Source organism: Dreissena polymorpha, chromosome 11 (assembly GCF_020536995.1).
Source record: "Dreissena polymorpha isolate Duluth1 chromosome 11, UMN_Dpol_1.0, whole genome shotgun sequence".
NCBI classification, from domain to species: domain Eukaryota; kingdom Metazoa; phylum Mollusca; class Bivalvia; order Myida; family Dreissenidae; genus Dreissena; species Dreissena polymorpha.
In genome coordinates, this window is record NC_068365.1 from 67,856,637 (window position 1) to 67,876,972 (window position 20,336).

The 20,336-nt window shown below is 33.3% G+C and overlaps 1 protein-coding gene across 1 annotated transcript in view; it reads left to right on the top strand.

Moving 5' to 3' along the window:
* LOC127850624 (uncharacterized) overlaps nt 1–20,336 on the top strand; it is a 346,937-nt gene that overhangs the window by 245,078 nt on the left and 81,523 nt on the right. The window contains exon 7 of the mRNA XM_052383800.1: nt 19,910–20,298. Within this exon, the coding sequence (XP_052239760.1) occupies nt 19,910–20,298 (389 nt within the window). The remainder of the gene's footprint in view (nt 1–19,909; nt 20,299–20,336) is intronic.

The window sequence follows — 20,336 nt, forward strand, 5'->3', positions numbered from 1 at the left end:
TCTTTCCCGCACATGAATGATATCTCGACCAATAAAATGCTTTTGAAAATATCACCCGGCAATAAATTATGATAAACCGTGACGTTGTTTGTTCAAATCTTTAACCCTTTATCGGCAATTCGTCTCATCAAATCGCGGTAGACAATCAGTAGCATGTGTCAAGGAGAAAATCATTGTTATCATGCAGCACTTAAAGCAGGACATGTGTACAGTCGACATGTAGCACTATTAGCAAGACATGTGTAGTGTCGATTAATGGATTAAGGTAAGATAATTGTTGTATTATAAGGTGCGAGTGATTGGCTTTAATGAGCTTCAAAAAAAGTTTGAACAAAATAAATAATGTTATTTATATGTGTGGCAGAATTCGTCAAGTCATCAGAATGTTGAATGAAGTTTGTGAAGGTTCAATCAGTACAGTATATGTAATGGTAAGTCAACATACAAACTGAACTTTGGATTAACCTCTTTAAAGTTAATGAAGAAAAATAGTACACACTTATTAGCAATGAAAATTATTTCATTTAATATTGGCAGGTTCTCAAAGTCCGAACGTCATAAAACAAATAACAAAATGTCGGCATTTTAGGTGTTAAACATGTAAAAGTTTTCAAACAAATAATTTAATCATGTATTAATTTTGTAGGGTTTGTTTTTTATGTTTGTGTTTCGTTTAGTTCGTTTGTTGGTGATACATTGTTTGACAATTTTTGCTATATATTAATGCCTACGTGTTATAAAACGGTTTTCGTCATCATCATGATCTTCGTCTAAATCATCATCATCATCGTCCACATAATTCAGTTATAATCATCAGTAGCTAACGAATCACTTAAAATCTAATTTTAAATTTCCACCTTATGTCTTTCTTCATCGCAGATTTTGATAAAAATGTAATTTGCAAGAAAAACAAACAAATGTACACATTTAACTCAATCAGAATATTCATATAAATATATATAACCAAATTCATTTTGTCATTAACATTTTACTTCAGATATCAAATTTTGAAACCAGGCGAGCGCCATTTTGAATTGGTCGTTAACTCATTTGGGATATGTCTAATGTTAAATTAGGTAATGCATTCATATACATGTAATATAATGTACACATGAACATTAAGATAAGATAAGTTCTGTGTTTGTAAACGAATTCGACGATTTTCTTTTTTTGTATACGGGAAGGTTTACACCATGTTCTCCAGTTTGTCATTACAATACATATTGTAGCTACAACTTACACACGGCATAATCGATACAAAAAACAACATCCTCCTTTTAAAACACAGTTAGTGTTAGCACATATCAAGGCCGTAAATCACGCGCGCCACTTCTTATTTGACATGCATTATTAAATGAGACAATGCTACTTCAGAGGTGGCGCTCAGGCCCGCATGTTTAGAAATTCAACGGATAATTGTACACGGTGCTTAGGTTATTTAAGTTTTTTAACATATTTTGCATTATTTTAAAAAATCGACCAATGTAGTGTGATTCAGCGATTATAAATTCATCCAAAGATGTACAAACACATACACTCACAACTTATTGGGAAACGTGAGGACCACTATAAGTTGTGGCATGGAATTATTCGTAAAAGCAAATCGTTGTCTTTTGCCAAGGTGAGCAAATTCCCAGCCAATTAAATCGCTAATTACATTCAACGATTGCTTCGAATCTGTACAAGTTAATGCTTGCACAAAAACATCGGCTTCTATCCGATCTGAAAAATAAATTTGCATTTTTCAAAAACAGATGGAGCCAATGTAAATGAGGTGGCGCTGAGACTAAGAGTGTGCGCCAATGCACAGTTATAGCTATTTTAAAGTGAAATATTGTATGTAATTGTTTCTATTATGTTTACAGGGCTTACAGTTTTTGTAAGTTAACTACTTCAGCACATTTGAGTCGTGAGTAGAAAAAAATAGTGTTCTAATAATGTATAGATGCATTTAAACGTTCGTCTTAGTAAGAAAAGAACATTAAATATGTATTATAAAAACAATTTAGCGGAAAATACCGGGCTTTCTTCATTTGTTTGGAATTGATAGTAGGAAAAACAAGATATATGAGCCCAATTAAGATGTGTTGACCTTGGCCTTTTTTCCTAAATTAAGAATTTGGATTAAGGGGCACACATCATCGTTTCAAGAAGACGTATTATTTTATATTTATTTCGTGAATTATCATACTGTATACAAATATTAATGTGAATGAATTGTTTTAATAATGTAGAACATTAAGGTATTTGTTTTATCGAATATTACACATTTTTGGTATAAATCATACGCTATGTTTTATTCATGTTGGTGACTTCTTGATTTCTTTAAAATGTGTTTATGTTCTGTAATGATTTTGGCCTTCGTATATGCGTTGACAACTAATCAAACTGTCAAATGTACGTCATGTGATGATGTTATTGCAATACAACTGTTAATTATTACATCCTGCATTGCCGCCACCTCATATCATTAGCGCCATCTCCTTAGCATTGGCTCCATCTCTTTTGGAAAAATGGCAAATTATCTACTACGTCGGCAAGAAGCCAATATGTCTGTTTATGCAAACCTAATGTATGCTGTACGCAATCGTATTATGTCGTTAGCGATTTAATTGTGTGGAATTGTTCTCGTCACACAGGAAAAACACCACGACATGCTTTTTAAAACTCAAACATGTCACAAGTTATAAAGGTTCTCATGTTTGGAAATGGGTTGAGAATGTGTGTTTCTGAACATTTTTTGATGAATTAATCTTTGCTGAATTGCACTTCATCGGCCAATTTAAAAAAAAAATAATCAATATATGTTGAAAACAATTAAAAAACCTAATCACCATGTAAAATTATCCAAAAAATTTCAAAACATCCGGGCTTGAGCGCCACCTCGCATTGGCTCATTCATGCATCTCAAAAAAGAGGTGGCGTGCGTGATTAACGTCCGTTGCATAGACTTGCTTTGTTAAACACAGACACGACTTAATCACCGATTATTATTCAAGAAATTACCCTTTCAAGTTTAAATTTCCTTCGGAAAATACAACTTCACGAAAACTGAACGCCTACTATTGAACCACACGCGTTTCGCCTTTAAATATTTTGGATACACCATTATATTAAAAGTAAGTTTGTTTTATATGCTTTAAATGTGGAATGAACACAGATTTTATCTGCATGTATCGATGAGCAAAAGGTCTTTTAACTTATAAGTGGATATGAGATCGATCAACCACTCATATTTTAAATAAAAACTTAGCAGCGCATTATTGCTGTGCTTTTTCCCGATACAGAATATAAGTTGTATTCGAATTAACGTTGCATCTGATATCTCGATGTTCATGAAAGTGAACTTTGTAGAATGAAATTCGTAACAAGTAATCAAAAGAACCATATTTATTGCGAATATGTCACAAGCGGAAATTGTGTATGCAAATTTATTGAAATTCGATATTTGCTTGAGCAACAGTCTTAGTTCAAAATAAATCCAATACATATTAACACTTTACCGTTCAACAATATTAACAAGTTAAATAATGCTGTTTTATACCAGCGTAATTAATATTGTTGAAATGAAATGTTAACATGTATATATGGAGAAATGTTTCATTCGTTAATAACAAGTTTAGGTTTATACGGCTGAACACATTAGCCCATCGGCTGTTGTTCTAACCGTTGTCAGCTGGATTATTCTTTATCGAGCCGATGTTTGTCCGTTATCTGTTTAATGAAATGTTCGCATCAACTTAATACATAAATAATAAAACAATGGAAAAATCACAATAATAAGTCGAGGTATTTATCTTTATTACATTTATGAAGATATATAGGATCTGACAGGAGTTGTCATATTATACCATATTTCATTAAACGAGTTCAGGAATTTTGTTAGTAAGCGAGCCGTTGGCGAGCTTACTAACGAATTTCCTCGACGAGTTTAATAAAATATGGTATAAAATGACAACGAGTGTCATATCTTTCATCACATGCTTTTAAATGAGCAAATTAAATAAATATGTACGCAGACATAATGATACATCCCAAATGCTGTTTACATTTCGTGACGTCATTTGACGTTGCAACGTCATCTCAGCAAACTAACAAATTGGTCAATCGAATGAAAACTAATCCAATGAAACCGCTTGAAATGTATATTACACCAGCGATTCCAGAAATGTATGCGCCGTTTATATATCCATGTGTCTTCGTGTGTCTTGATGTTTTCTTTTCATCAATGACGCAGAAAATGTATTTATTTAGTATTTTGGTGCAACGTGTGTACTATTACTCGTTATCTCAGATCATTTTTAATGGACTTTTGAATTGAAAAAAGTTTATAATTAAATAGTGCAGTACGAATATTTCGGCAATTTGTGTGTCGCTTTGATGAGTAACATCGTGAATGAATAGTTTATGACAAACAGAAGTGTTACCAATCATAAAATAAAACAATTAACATAACAAGGGATAGTACTTCTTGACTTTCAACACTTTATATTTATTTATTCATACCGTTTTATTTTTTTAGTAATCAAGTTTGATTGTCGCCAAAATGCTCTTAACTTCTGTTATCTGAATACTGAGCAATATCACGAACGAACTAGTGGGCTTATACACGAAATAAAAACTGTATGATGTAAGTATCACGATGCAATTTAACTTATCAGATAGATTTAAACTTGATTGTTCTTACGAATAAAATAATATTTCAGCTTTTTTAGACCAAATTAAATATGGATAAAATGTAAATTGACTGCCGTGACCGTAGTTAACATGTGTTTTACATATATCCCGGTTGCTATATAATGTTTTATTAATGACATGACTATCTTCTTGAAGAAAAAGACAGATTTGTCCTATCCAATATATCGACTTATGAGAAAAAGCTTAGTTTAACTCAATATTATTAACTTCCGTGAGTATTAACCTCCGTTATAAAATTGATAATTTGTTCTATGAAATAAAGCTTATAGCACTAGTTGTTAACCCTGGTACATTGCATCCGTCACAAATTTTGAATTACGACGTAGTAGTTAATGACGGTTGACATTGGGCAGGTTGTACAAGCAAAACATATTCTAAATAAATATTTTCATAATTCGTGCAATAACAAATTCACGGCTCATAAACGACTATGTAACGGAAGTTAAAAAAAATGAAAGCACTTAATCGTATGAATAACTAAAGCTTTTGGGTTAATTTTTAGTTTGGCTCCATGGTATGTGTTTGTGTGCATACCCTTTCTTTGAAAACCTATATACGTTACCAGAAATCATTTTTGGATATTGGTATAAATTTCTAAATGTAACGGAATTAAAACACAATTGCAAATTGTGGTAATTTTGAATTATTATACGTGATATATACATAGATATATGTGTCCTAGCTTTGTTTATCATTTTAAATTTGCAGTAAGTAAATAGTCATGAAATAAGTATTCCAGTGTTGTATAACATTTTGGCAATGTATATAGATAGTTAGCACAAAATGTTAAAGTGAAACGTAACGGAAGTTAATTTTTAACCCCTTACCTCTTAAAAGTTTTACCTGTGTAAAATTGAGCTTGATTTTCCGCAATATTTCTAAAAAAATGTTCTTATATGTATATATATATATATATATATATATATATATATATATATATATATATATATATATATATATATATATATATATACTTTTGGGATGCCTCTGTCAAGGGCTGATATCCAGAAAAGATACAGAGAAAATAAGAAAAAAGAGTCTGGAAGTTATGCCAAGAAAGAAAGAGAGAGAAAACGAAAGGCATACATACAAGTAGCTCTGTTGAGTGACATAGAAGCCAAGAAAAGGCGTAAAGAAATACTAAAAAGGGTAAAGAGAAACAATGAAAAGAAAAAGGAAGAACTAAATGCAGTTTTAAACACAGAATCAGTACAAACAAGATGTAAGGACAAAGGCACTCTAACAATTAAACTGGATTTCAAACAAAAAAGGGGATCTAAAGCTGGGAAGAGAGTGATTTGCAATAAGTTAGAAAAGGCTGAAAAGCAGATTAAAGAACTTGAATTATTAAATGCACAATTAAAGACAGAGAAGAAACGTATACAGAAACGGTTAGAGAGAGCAAGACAGTCCAAAAACAAAACATCAGACACAAGACAGAGTCCAAGTAACATTACATCTCAACGAAATGCAAGTGGTAATCCTGATATGCAAAGTTGTTCCATTGATATCACAGACATTCCCAACCCTGCAACAAGCGAAACACCGAGGAAAGATCCTGCAAAGTCAAATAACACTAAAGAAACGTTTACACCAAACACAAAGGCAAATATGGATTTAAGAGATTCAGGATTAACACCCAAACGTCACACAAAACTTAAGAAAAAACTATTACAGTTTCATGTTTTAAACGAAGAAATCAAAGCAACGAATGCTTTGAAAAACTGTCAACTGAAAATAGCAAAGAAATATAAATGTGTACGAGCATTTGGGAAGATGCTGGGTATAAGTAGAAAGCTAAACAAAGCCGGTCAAAACAAAAAAGAATCAAGTAGAAGTCAGCTTGTCAAGAAAAAAGTTCATGAATTCCTTCAACGTGAGGATAATTGTGTGACCATGCCCGGAAAAAAGACCAGAAGCAGAAACACCAAAAGAGAATATTGACTGACTATCTGCACAATTTACATGCAAAGTTTATGTTAGAATACCCGGATATCAAGATTTCAAGGTCAACATTCAGTAGTTTGAGACCAAAACATGTTTTATATGTAAATTTCAGCAGTTGAAATACATGTTTGTGCTCGCGTCATCAAAACATAGAATTGAAAATAAAGGCAAATTAAGATGTAGCTGGAACGAAAGACCCTGATAATTTTATACAGAACAACACCGATGCAGACATACAGGAGAAGCTCAGACAAATACATGGGTTCCATGTAACATTTCCAGAGTGGAAACGAGTTGATGAATCTGGGAAAATGAGATGGAAGCAAGTACAGACTAAAGTTACAAGGGTAGAGTTCATTAAAATGTTTACAAAGGACGTGAAAGAATTTAGGGATCATGTTGACCGAGTAAAAAATCAATATAGTCGAATGAGACGTCGTCGTGAAAATCTAGAAAATGGCCATGTTCTTATATGGATGGACTTTGCTGAAAACTTTACGTGCACCGCACTTGACGAAGTGCAATCAGCTTATTGGACAAGTGAACAAGTTACCCTGCATACCAGCGTTGCATATTTCCCAAAGACTCATGATTAAACGCATAAGAGTATCGTAGGGATATCTGATCTCAACATACACAATGCAGGAATGGTTATTTCTATGGTGTCAAATCTAGTTCCAATAGTTAAGTCTGAATATTTAAATTTGAAGCACATACATTACCTTACCGATTCTCCCACATCTCAATATCGAAACAAGAGCATATTCGAATTTTTAACAAGACATGAAACATTATTTAGAGTTAGTGGAAGCTGGGATTACCTAGAGAGTGTCATGGGAAGGGCCCGTGTGATAGGTTGGGCGGTAGTGTTAAACGTTCAGCAGACATGGCTATAAAGCAAGGCAAAGAAGTAATCCAGAATGCGCAGGATTTCTTCTCATGGGAAGCAAATCAGTCTGACAATGAAACTGCAGTGACATACTATTATGTATCTCAGAGATGTACGAAACATCGGCCGATGATCTTAAAACTAGAAATAAAAACATCAAAGCAGTAAAAGGGACTTTTAAACTTCATGCTGTTGTTCCTATCGGAAATACTTCAATAGCGACCAGAGAATTGTCATGCCCATGCACAGGTTTCAAATCAGACATGGTTAATTCTGAATGCGGTGGTTGGACTGTTCATGAACTGTTGAAGACAAAAAGTAAATCAGATCAGAAAGTCAAAGGCGCTCTTAAGGCTGCAGCGACAAAGACACCACCAGAAGAAGATAGTAATAGTCCTCAAAATGTTGACAAAGATGTAAACACAGATGAATCTGAGAAGAAATCGATTCATGTTGAAGAAGGTGATGTTTGTGCTGCAGTTTTTGAACAAGAATGGTACATTGGTCGGGTTAGTGAGATCGATAAATCAGAAGATCGAGTTAAGATAAACTTTATGGAAGAAATAGGGACACGAGAAACCAGTTTCAGATGGCCAACAAAGGCAGACATAGCATGGATACCTGTCCAAGACATGTTGATGAAAGTACCGGAGCCGCATGCGTCAGGGTCACGAAAAAGACTTTACAAACTGGGCAATGAAATCACGGATTTGCTTGAAGAATTATGCGAAAGGAATGTTTCTGCCTCTTAAGAAAAAGAACTGAATTAAAAACAACCAAGTGCATGAATTAGATTCTAAGTGTCCATGTTATGCAGATTTGTACAATTTTGAACTTTTAAAAAGATATGTATACAAGCCATTTTGAGTGAAAACAATAGTCATGCATGCAACTTAAATTTTATGGTTAAGTTGTGGTAATTATAGTAAGTGGATTTGATCAGATGTATGTAGGAGTTAATGATTAATGTTATTAACGCATATGAACCTCTTGATAAGAAACTTAGATATTTTATATATGATAATAATAAAATATTATAGTGTTATTGCAGTTAAAATTACGTTTTTTGTTTCTTGTGTTTGTTTTTGGATTGTTTAAAATTATGATTAAAAGTTAGCCAGCAAACATTTAACTTCCGTTATTTTATACCAGTAGCACATTTTCCGACTTAAGAAAAAATCAGAAATGCTGATTCTCAGAAATTGTATTTGAGTCTTAAATGTTTGACACCTAGGTGTCTATGGATGTTCGAAATATATCTTTCTTAGGCAATATCTTGATTTGACGAAAAAAAAGAAACATGTTTTTGTCGGGAAAATATTAATAGCTAATTTATCAATCTTGTAATCTTGCTAATTTCGAAATGTAGACAAGAATTGACTTCGCAAACTGTGTCAACTGTTGGCAAAATGCATGTTTTATTCAACAATTGGAAGTGTATAGTCTCAAGTTCATCCTAAAAAGGTTGATTCAGTTTTTTAACTGGACCAAGTCATTGTTTTAACCTCCGTTACTTCTGAATTCGGTATTATACTTTACATGCAAATATGTCGGTACCGATACAACTTTTATGTACCAAATTGTAGAATCATGTTTGTGAAATGTTATTTTTACCAAAATTAAAACTACAAATGTTAATTGCAAACCTTCAAAAGTTGTTAGTTTGTATATGTGAACATGTGAAAGATAAACATTTTCGTAATGGTTATATAACATGGGAAACAGGATATGGAATGTGCTAGAATGATATTATTCACCATAAAAACATTTATAATTCAAACAATTTTGTCTTGAAAAGCATGCATTTATAAGGACAATATATTGAAAGTAATTTTCTAACATTATTCTATTTTTTCATGACAATGAAATTTTTCTTCGCCATATTAGTATATCTATTGTTAATCACGCACTTTTTTAGACAACCAATTTGGGAGAATAGCCAGTCTTGAGACAAAATACTATTAAATACAAAATCAAGTTAAATAAACAATATCAACTGCAGAATGAAAGAAACGTGTGTATATATGAATTATATCTGGACGATCCATTTTAAACTATTCCAGACAGTCTTGCTTGCATTTGAACAATCTGAAATTGTATCAGTTCCCAATATAACATGTTTAACGTAATTACGGATAAAGTGTTCACGATATAGGATCTTGCTTTCGTGGTCGGTTTGTATTGAATTTATTAAACTCGTCATCTAAATGAAGATAAAAACGAGGCTTGCTGATGCATCTTATGCGTTTTCGCGATGGTTTCAGCTTTTGTGGTATTCTATTTTAAAGGAAGTCCCTTCACGTCTTCTAAACGAAAATCCAGTTTCTTCGCCCCTGATTGGCTTGTGAGAACTGCACACGCTAACCTGAGACGACACTTTACGATGATGTATTAAGCCCGTAAGCCCTGTTTTCCTAGAACGCGGCTCTAATAATTTGCCTTAAAATATATTGGCAGGTAGTGAGGCAACCTTGAGAAAAACTGAACACAACTCAAAATGTTTTATTTAAGAAATAATCGACGGGTAACCGTTGGTTATTGTGGTAATAACCAAAGGTATGGAATTCCGATGCGTAGGAATTAAACTACCAGGGCGTAACCCGATTGGTTTAATAACAAGCATCGGAACAACAACAAACGCTTACACATCGATTATTTCGATTCTTACACGATTTCATTAATAACTTAGCCGCGATATAAAAGTTATTAATGAGAATGAAACCGAACGTCCTCCTCTTTACCGCGAAAGCATGACGTCACCACAACAATGAAAATCAAATGACGTTGTCTTCATTCATAAACAGTGCGCTGAATATCAAATTGACGTCATACTAACAATCGTTGCTATATCTGGGTAAAAATCCACAGTAAGCTCCCTTCTCATTCTTATGTGAAAGCGTGTGCGACTGTGGTAGAATTCATCATATATATAAAAACACAATTCATTTATATTGAATCATTAACACTTTTCATCGAAATAGCCATGAACGGAATGTGTGTCGTCGATTTAATCATTTAATCTGTTCGCCGTTATGATCTATTTGCCGTTATATAATCATACTGAACAACGTATGGTATTAAGAATGAAGTATTCTTAATCACGTTTGTGTATGGCTAGTTCCTACTGAATATATGGTAGAAGTTTATACCTGGTTTCATGAATGTATGTTGTGCCTATACGGAGATAATGGAATGCGGGAATAAATACAAATCGTAAAACAAAACATTACCTTACAATACGTTTTGTTTTGGACTGCTACGCTAATTCAGGTTTTCATTCACCGACATGATATTGGCGGAAGGGCATATATTGTCAGCCTCTGTATATAAGTTTTTGTGTAGGTGGGGTTTTACATTTTGTGTAACATTATAGTTTGGCGTGCTTTTAAACGGGCTCACAAGTAACAACTGTATGCGATTTGTAAAATAAGAAATTACAAACAGGGTGAGGTTTTGTCTTCCTTATACAATTAGGGTGGTAAGCGTATTTCACATTGTGCCCCGATGCCGATTATATTTATTGTTGGCTTGTGTTGTTTTTAACTTTAGTAATTGATCATTCTGCGATGTGATCATTTTGTTTAAATACAGGATCTGGCACAAGTTGTCATATCATACAATATTTTATTAAACGAGTTCAGGAATTTTGTGAAAGCGAGCCGTTTGCGAGCTTATTAACAAATTTTCTGGACGAGTTTGATAACATATGGTATGAAATGACAACGAGTGTCAGATCTTTTTATCACAAGCTTTTAAATGAGCAAATTAAATAAATATTTACGACAACATACGGATAAATCCCGAATGTTGTTTACATTTCGTGACGTTATTTGACGTTGCAACGTCATTTCAGCAAAATAACGAAATGGTCAATCGAACGAAAACTAGCCAATGAAAACGCTTAAAAAGTATATTACACATGTGTACGATACAATTATTCTTAATGGTTATATTATATGGGAAACAGAGTATGGCATGTGATAATACATGATATTAAACTGTTAAATACAATATATATATAATACTTTAAACATCATTGTCATATATAATAAAATGCGTGATAAACATTTTGACATTGCTCTCCGCCGTAAGAAATGTAAAACATTATTAGCTGACATTTATTGCTATGTACAATTTTTTCTATTTAAACCGTATGTTAAAAGAATCAGTGTTCCATGTTTTTGCCAATTATTATTTTTACATTGTGCACGGTCGGTGAACTGTATCGGCTTCGAACTGACGTATCGGTGTTGTATGGTGTCGGGCTGGCGGGTAGGGGGTGAGTCGTGAAAGGGGCAATTGTGTTACCAGTATTTGAAATGTTGACCCTGTTTTACCATGTGACACTGTAGAGGTATACGGTTAACACATATACTCAATGCACAAAACATTAAACTCGTCTTTCATTGTTGCCGTTTAATTTTTTTATCCGTTTCAATAATTTAACACAAGATCGATAATACACGACTTTACTGTTTGATTATTACTATAAATTACAACTGTTTGACAACTTGTCAATATTAAAATATCAAATTCAAACCAATTTATTGAACTCGTATTCAGTGTCTGATTTTGCTTCTTTAAACATTATGTATGCGCGTTTCTTGTTTATTTATATCGTGTGCGATTCGCAATGCGTTTAAGTCAGCTCTCCGTATCACCATCAAACAACTTTTGTAGACATACCGTGACGTCACTAAGTTATAAATGAGCCGTTGTGTACAGAATTCCCGAACAAGCGGAAATCCCCGTAAAATTCATATCAACCTACTTTCGATTTCACGCGAGACTTAATGTAAATAATCTCGTCATTTTAATGTGAATAATTACTCGAAAAATAAATAATCGATGAATAAGTCGGAACAACCGAAACAATTCTGTGTCAATGGAAATCTCCGCAAATTCAATATCGACTAACTTTCGATTTCAAATGCGTCATGGGAAATCAACGTACAATTCATATCAACTTACTTTCGATTTCAACGGATGGTCACAATACATAAATTCGAACGAACAAGTGAGTTATTATTTGTATTACCTATTGTATAAAACATGTTTATTAAGGATTTTTTGATCTTTTGCTAAAATATAATTTGTAATATGTGCAGTTACATTTGAAATATTGACCGTGTTCAAGCTATAATTGTTAATTGTATTCGTTGTGTTGCATTCGAACATATGAACAGTGCGATAACATTTGGGACTTCTCAGCAATGAATAAAACATTCAAATAATTGGTAATGAAAATACCACTAAATAATGGATGTTGTGGCAGTTATGAGGATTTCTATTTATAATTATATACATTTATTATGATTTGCCTACAATTTCTACATTCACATACTGTTTTGATAATATTTGAAATAATTCAATATGATTTTTGCATTCAGTCTGTTAAATAACTTATCATGTCAATCATTACTTGTCGTGTCAATCATTACTTATTATGTCAATCATTACTTATCATGTCAATTTTTACGCATCATGTCAATAATTACTGAGCATGTCAATCATAACTCATCATGTCACTCGTTCCTTATCATGTCAATTGTTACTTATCATGTCAATCATTACTTATTATTTCAATAATTACTTATCATGTCAATCAGTACATATCATGTCAATCATTACTTATCATGTCAACCATTACGTATCATTTCAATCATTACTTATCATGTCAATCATTACTTATAATGTAAATTCTACTCAGATTTTGGATTCAAACTGATTGATAACTTATCATGTCGATCATTACTTATCATGTAAATACTACTCTGTTTTTGGCATTTAAATTGATAGTATGTATCTTCTTCTCCTCAATTGTTGCGTTTGTTTTTCAAGTTTTTTTATCAGCCCGAAATCCGGGCTAATAACTGGTGACGTGTTTAAGGATGTCATAACGTCATAACGTGTCAAATCAACTCGATATCTAACGCATCATTGTTAAATTATGTATTTTATACAATTGAAAATGCTGATTTTATTTTAAATATTTTAAATCTATGCGAAGACTTCACTTTTTAGTCACATAATTGAACGTTACTTTTTAAAATAAATTGTATCATTTTGACATCTTAAATGTATTTACCGCTAAGCCATCATCAATGACAATATAAAAATCTATAAGAAACTGCACAATTTTTAGAATTAAAAAACAAAACCAAATGTAAACCAAAAGTTAACATTTAATGAACAACTATATCTACAACGACATTGCTACACATCCCAAATAGTTTGTCCTAAATAAGTGCTCATCAATTGTTGCGTTACCTTTTTACATCATACATTTAAATTAAGGTTTTTTTGTAATTTTTTGTGGAAATCTTATCGATTTATTGACTAAAGCCACTTGTCCTCTATGCAAATATTTTAAGTTACTCGTACCAGTGTTTTTTCCAACCAGCGAGCATGAATGATGGCTAACAATAGCAATACCAATCAACTGGTCTATTAGTTACTTGTGTTTAGCTTACCTGAGCACAACGTTAAGTTTTTTTGTGATAATATTTTTTCATTCGTCCGTGCGAATCATTCGTCGTCCATAATTTACATTCATGTCACACTGGAGGCAACACGTTTTCACAATCTTCATGAAATCGATCAAACATGTGTGCTAGTAATACAGCGAACGAGTAAGAAAATTAATTGCGTAAGTACAAAACCTATGTCATTTGGTAAACTGAAAGAAACCCCTCGTGAACACTTTGCAGTCACATTTTTTGTCAAAACATTTGTCCCAATTATATACCGACCGAGTTCTAAAATTGTTCAGGTCCGTTGAAAAGTTGGCGGGGTAATTTGTATTGAATAATGAAACCTTTTGACCGCTCTAGATGTTACATTTATAACTCAATTTGAAAGAGATAATATCCCATAAAAATCGTCACAATAATACAAGGGCCGATTTCAAAATGTGTTCTGGTCATTTGAAAACCGTGACTGCCAGTAGGTGGGGCAGTTTTTCTTAAATTGCTATAGAGAAACTTTGTGAACACTTTAGGGGTCACATTTATTGCGCAGATGATAAATGTCGAAATCAATTTATCGACCTAATTCGAAACTGGGTTATATGGGGTAAACATTAATTGAATACAAGTAGTTAAAATTATTAAAAGCTTGTTAACCTCAGATGCCATATTTATTGAACTATCGTAAACAAATTGGTAGGATAATTAAATGTTTCCCTAATATGTCTCCGGCGAGTTTAAAATGTGTTACGTGAGCATTTTAAAACCCATATTTATTTATATATTTATTAAACATTAGCCGCCATAAAAATATGGAAAAACATCTAGACACCACATTGTTTGACAAATCATCATACCGAGTTTTAAAATGCAAAAACAGTTCAGTATATTCAGGTCGCAGGTGAGTAACCTCCCTTGGACGTTTGACTCACTGATTTGTAATATTAGAACTAAAAGTAATGGCCTGCATATAACACTTATGCTGCAATAAAGCATATTTTATATCATATACAATGCAAAAGTTTCCATAATTATGACCATTCATGTGTGTGTCGGTAAGTCAGGAATGTTCTTTATTTAATCGCAAATTCAGTGTACATGGTAGATATTGTAAATAATGAACTAACCACGACGGGTTCAGCAACAGTACTAACACAATATGATGGCTAAGATATTGATCACGAACACCGCTTCCGCTTCAACAGTGTTGCCACTTATCTGAGATATAATGTTGTTTAACGTTTGTTAAAATCGGCGCGTATTTATCCGCTGACGTTCAATTATGCAGTATCTTAAATATCTTTAAGCGAACGTAATAAAATGTACTGAATATGTATTGTTTCCGAACAAATCAGCGTATTAGTGTTAGTTAAAAGGACTATGGCAGAGAAAACTGGGTTTCCAAATTATACATGTTTATATAAATGAACTTTAATAAAACATAACTTATAAAGTTAAACAATAATCATTTGTCAGAAACAAGTTGGTAATCAATCAGACAATACAAAAAGTTAGTATCACACACAAACATGCCTAAGCTGCAATTCAAAATATGACAGTTGACACCACTTTAACAAACTGCGCTATCATGCTTGGTTATTGACCATGTCAAACTTATGGAGATATTGAATACCAGCACGATGTAAACATGTTAACGCAAAAAGAGTCAAACAAACAAGCCGCATATTATTATATGATTTCTACCTTAGAATGTACAAAAAACTGTGTGCTATATATAGCGAGTTGTATCAGTTCATATACAATCGTTCTTTCACCAAAAACAGTTTTTTTTTCAAAGAATGTGTCCCTTGGGTACACCTTTAAATGGCATAGCCCATTGAAAGCAGAATACGAAATAAAATATGTTTCCCTTAGGTGGCAGTATACAGTGTTTAAGTCTCGGCCAATCTCGTACACAAGCAGGAGTAAATCAATGTCTGAAAAATGGTCACCTCGCAAGTCAGAAAATGAACCTAGCACATTTCCATAATGGTTCAGGGTGTGCCTTCTGAAAAATCAAGAACATAAATCAAATGAGTTGAGGAAAAATGATTTAGTATTGATTATTTCAAACGGAATCACCACAACTCAAGCCTGACATTCATTATTATTTAGACACTCATAAAGTGCTTACTTAATCAATGTTCTCTTTATTTACAAATTTGACCGGGGCCAACTCGCATTGGTGGCTACAAAGCGTGTTGTGTGCAGCCTTATGCACGCGCGAAATGAGATATATTCCGTGATGCGATTTATTACGAGCTTTGAAGTTAAATATATATATTACCCTGAGTTAAATTGTTTCCTATTTGATTGGGGTATGTACCTAATATTTAAACGTTTGAAGCATCGTAATAGTATTGCAGATCGCATGTTTATAATGATTAATTCTTGATACGTTCAGGTTACACGAGTTAGAAGAAGTACAGGTTGCGTTTAGCAAGATGTGGACACTTTCAGTGGATATGGAAGCCGCGCCAAGATAATCAAGGATGCAGAACAAGGTTTGTGCGTTCAAAGAATCCTATATGTTATGTTAGCATGTTTTTGTAACATTATAGCTTACACAATACTTATAGTAGCATAAACTGTTGCGTTTCGTCACAGAAATTACTTCAAACGAGAAACATAATAAATTGCGTTTTTAACTTAATGTAAATACATTAACGAAATGCTGGCTCAGTGATAATTTAAGTTAAGAATAGAAAGTATAATATGTTATATAACGGATCATGCCCGGCATAGCTCTGCCGTGAGTGTTTGTCTAAATATAAGGTCATTTGGCAATCCTGTGATTGTTTTAAGTCAGTGAAACATAGATAGCATAAACTGATTATGTTATACGATACATTTCAGAAAATTGTTTAAGCGTTACATGTTAATGATTGCCGTAAAAACCAATGGTTCATAATTCATATTTTGTTAAAAAAAAACACTACATCCTTCTCAGCGGAGCAACAACAAATATAATTGCAACAATAAACCGCGCTCGAGTGTCATTTGTTCCAAAGGAAAGTAAATATGTATATAATACATACCTTACTATATATAGTAACAAATTTGTACAGTTTGTCATACCCTTATCACCATTGCAAGGTCATTATAAATATTCGGCCCTAGGGTCGATTATTTATAATCGGCCCTCAGAATATGTGCGCGTGAAGTTAAACTAGAAAAAAATGGCGTCCACATTCAGCGTTAGCCACAAATCAACGAAATAATAAATCATTATTAGATTATTAAATGACAGGTAGCGCACAATTTGGATAATACAAATATCGATTGAAATTAAAGCTGTGCTTCACACTAGATTGATGCCTTTATTTCAGCTTTAACATGATGCACCAAACAGCAAAATTTTTCAAATTAGAAGACACAATTATCTCTATGACAACTTTAATCCGATGCTTATAATAATTAAATGAAAACGATGTGCATGCGTTTTTTTTATTCTATCCGTTTATCTATATTTATTTTGAATCATACTTTTTAAAAGGGATCTTTTCACGTTTTTGTAAATTGACAACATTGAAAAAAGTTGTTTCAGATTCGCAAATTTTCGTTTTAGTTATGATATTTGTAAGGAAATAGTTTTACTGAACATTTACCATGGTCTAATATAGCCATTATATGCATCTTTTGACGATTTTAAAACATAAAAATTATAAGGCGTTGCAACCTGAAACGATTGAATAACTTGGGGAGTTATGTTGTTGTCGTTAAATTTTGTGAAACTACGAAGATTGCGTATATAAGGTATACAATACACTACTATGTAAACTCGGATTAATAGCCGAGAGGGCAAAAGCGTTTTTACTTCAGGACCTCGGCAGGACTCCAGGGGTCACTGGTTCGAAACCTGCTCCAAGCAATTTTTTTTCCTTTTTTTAATTTTATTCTTGAATTTTACTGGAGCTTTTACGATCCAATGTTTACATTAATCAATATAAAGCATTTAATGAATAACTTCAAAACATGCCAAAATCTGTGAAAAGGCCCCTTTAAACGATTGTAGCGAATGCTACCCACTGTCACCAAAAACACGATTCATAAAATTGAATTACTTTTCCGAGCGATTACAAGAATTTTATCAAAGCTTCCAATTGTGCACGACAAATGCACAATCCGAAAAAGGTTTTTGTTTTCGTTCGATGCTCCAAAATATTCTTTATAAACCTTGCACGTCCGAATAGCTAAAACTGTAGTTTCGTCACAGAAATTACGTCACAGAAATACGTCATAAATTGCGTAATCAATTGAATGAAAATAAAAGTACAAAAACCTGGTTCTGTAATACATTTTAGAGAAAAAAACAAAACAAAGATAAACAAAACAAAGTTAGGTATATATTATATACGTTAATACGGGTCGTTATGCTCCCTGCGGGCCGATTATCACTGCCCGCCTCGGCTCAGCCGTGTATTATCCTCTAAATATTTCCTTTTTACGAATACACAAGCGAAACACTTGAATACTTAATAATTGTGTATTTATTCTACAACATAAGTAATTAATGCATTGTGATTTTCAACAATCTGATTTAAATATATATTGGATATGATTATCCATAAAAGCCAATGACAGGCAAGTCACTTTGATCGAATAGACCATGTAATAAATTGGTGTGTACTTTTATATAAATTAATATTAACTTGCAATTATATTTTCATCCAAATTTCGAATCGTATAAACAAAGTTTCTAGTATATAATTTTTGCTTATCATGGTACACGTTTTTTTATTAGGAAAGCGATATTGGTGTCAGAAGAGTGTCGAACAAAAAGCGTTATCAAAACCTTTAATCAATCATGCAGGTATATCATTAGCATTTGTTTGTAAACTTGTTGTTTGTATTGATAGTTTATACTGAACATAAAGAATACAGAACACGTTCTCAGAGATACGGGCAAACTGACTGAGAGACACACAAATTGTTGACCACACAGAAATGTAAAAATAGACAGACAAGAAAGCCACATACATACATGAGGCGCGCTCTGTGAAAACGGGGCTTAAGGCATGTGCCTAAAATATCGTCTCACAATAGCCAGTCCGTACCGGCCTGTGTATTCCGCACAGACCAGTGAAGTCCGCACATGGTAATCAGGGACGACACTTTCCGTTTTTTAGTTTTCCTCTCTTTTAAAAGAATACTCTTCAGAAAAAAATCCACTTTCGGAGGAAAGTGTCGTCCCTGATCAGCCTATGATGACTGCATAGGCTAATCTGAAGTTAAGAATACAGACAGGCATCGTTCAAGAAGTAAGTCAGTCTTTCTTTGGACAGGCAGAGCGGGCTAACAGACAGACAGACAAATATATAGATAGACAGCCTAGACACAAGGAGTGACTGATATACTTTCTGACTGGCTAACTGAAACAACGACTGGCAGGCGTGCGAACTGACGGGTCGGTCCCCAACTCACAATCAGGCAACCTGGGCGTCCACATTTACATACGTACACATGTTCGGTTAAAAAAAATCAAAACACATACATCCTTTATTTGGAAATATATTCTTTCATAAAACGGAGCAAATCACAATTTTAAATAAGACTTCAATCTATTGATTTTGAATCATATCTGATTTATATCTATCAGCGCGCGTATGGATTTATCAGTTCTCGTATACATGTTTGTCGATTTAATATACTTACATACTTAAACTATTTTATATTGAGTACTATCAATACATTTGGTTTTGCTATATTTCATTTGCTGCATGTTTGATACAAACGATAAAATAAGATGTACTAGTAAAGAGTTATCAACATAAACATGTAAGTAATTTATATAAAATTAAACAAATATTATACGCAATGTGTATCGAAAATATTGCAAAATTATGCTCAATATATACGTACAAATGCTCAAAACTAATTGAAAGTAATATCATATATGCATATTTAGATTCCAGAGCATTTCACAGAATTGTCTATTCGGATGTTTGACGCACTTGACTACATTGGAGCTGGGAAGGAAACTGTATTGGAGCGGAGGAGAACTTACTTGCGAAGGGAGCACATTCAGAAAATATCAGAGAAACTACGAGGACAGAACCATGAGTGTTTTCATTTCGGGAGCCAGTCGGAAGGGACCACAACTCCCGGTCTCCAGTCTGATATTGATTTTCTAGTAAGTAGCCATATATTCAATATCATGACCGTCTGGGAAGACTGGGAGGCTGGGATGGGGAACCTTCTGATGCTCCACGACAACACCACTCCACCTCAACAGTACTTGCTACAAGTCATCCAAAACTACACACCGGAACCAGTGACCAGTCTGACCGATGACAGGTTCGTAAGGAAAGATTCTGGGCAAATACTGTTCAGCG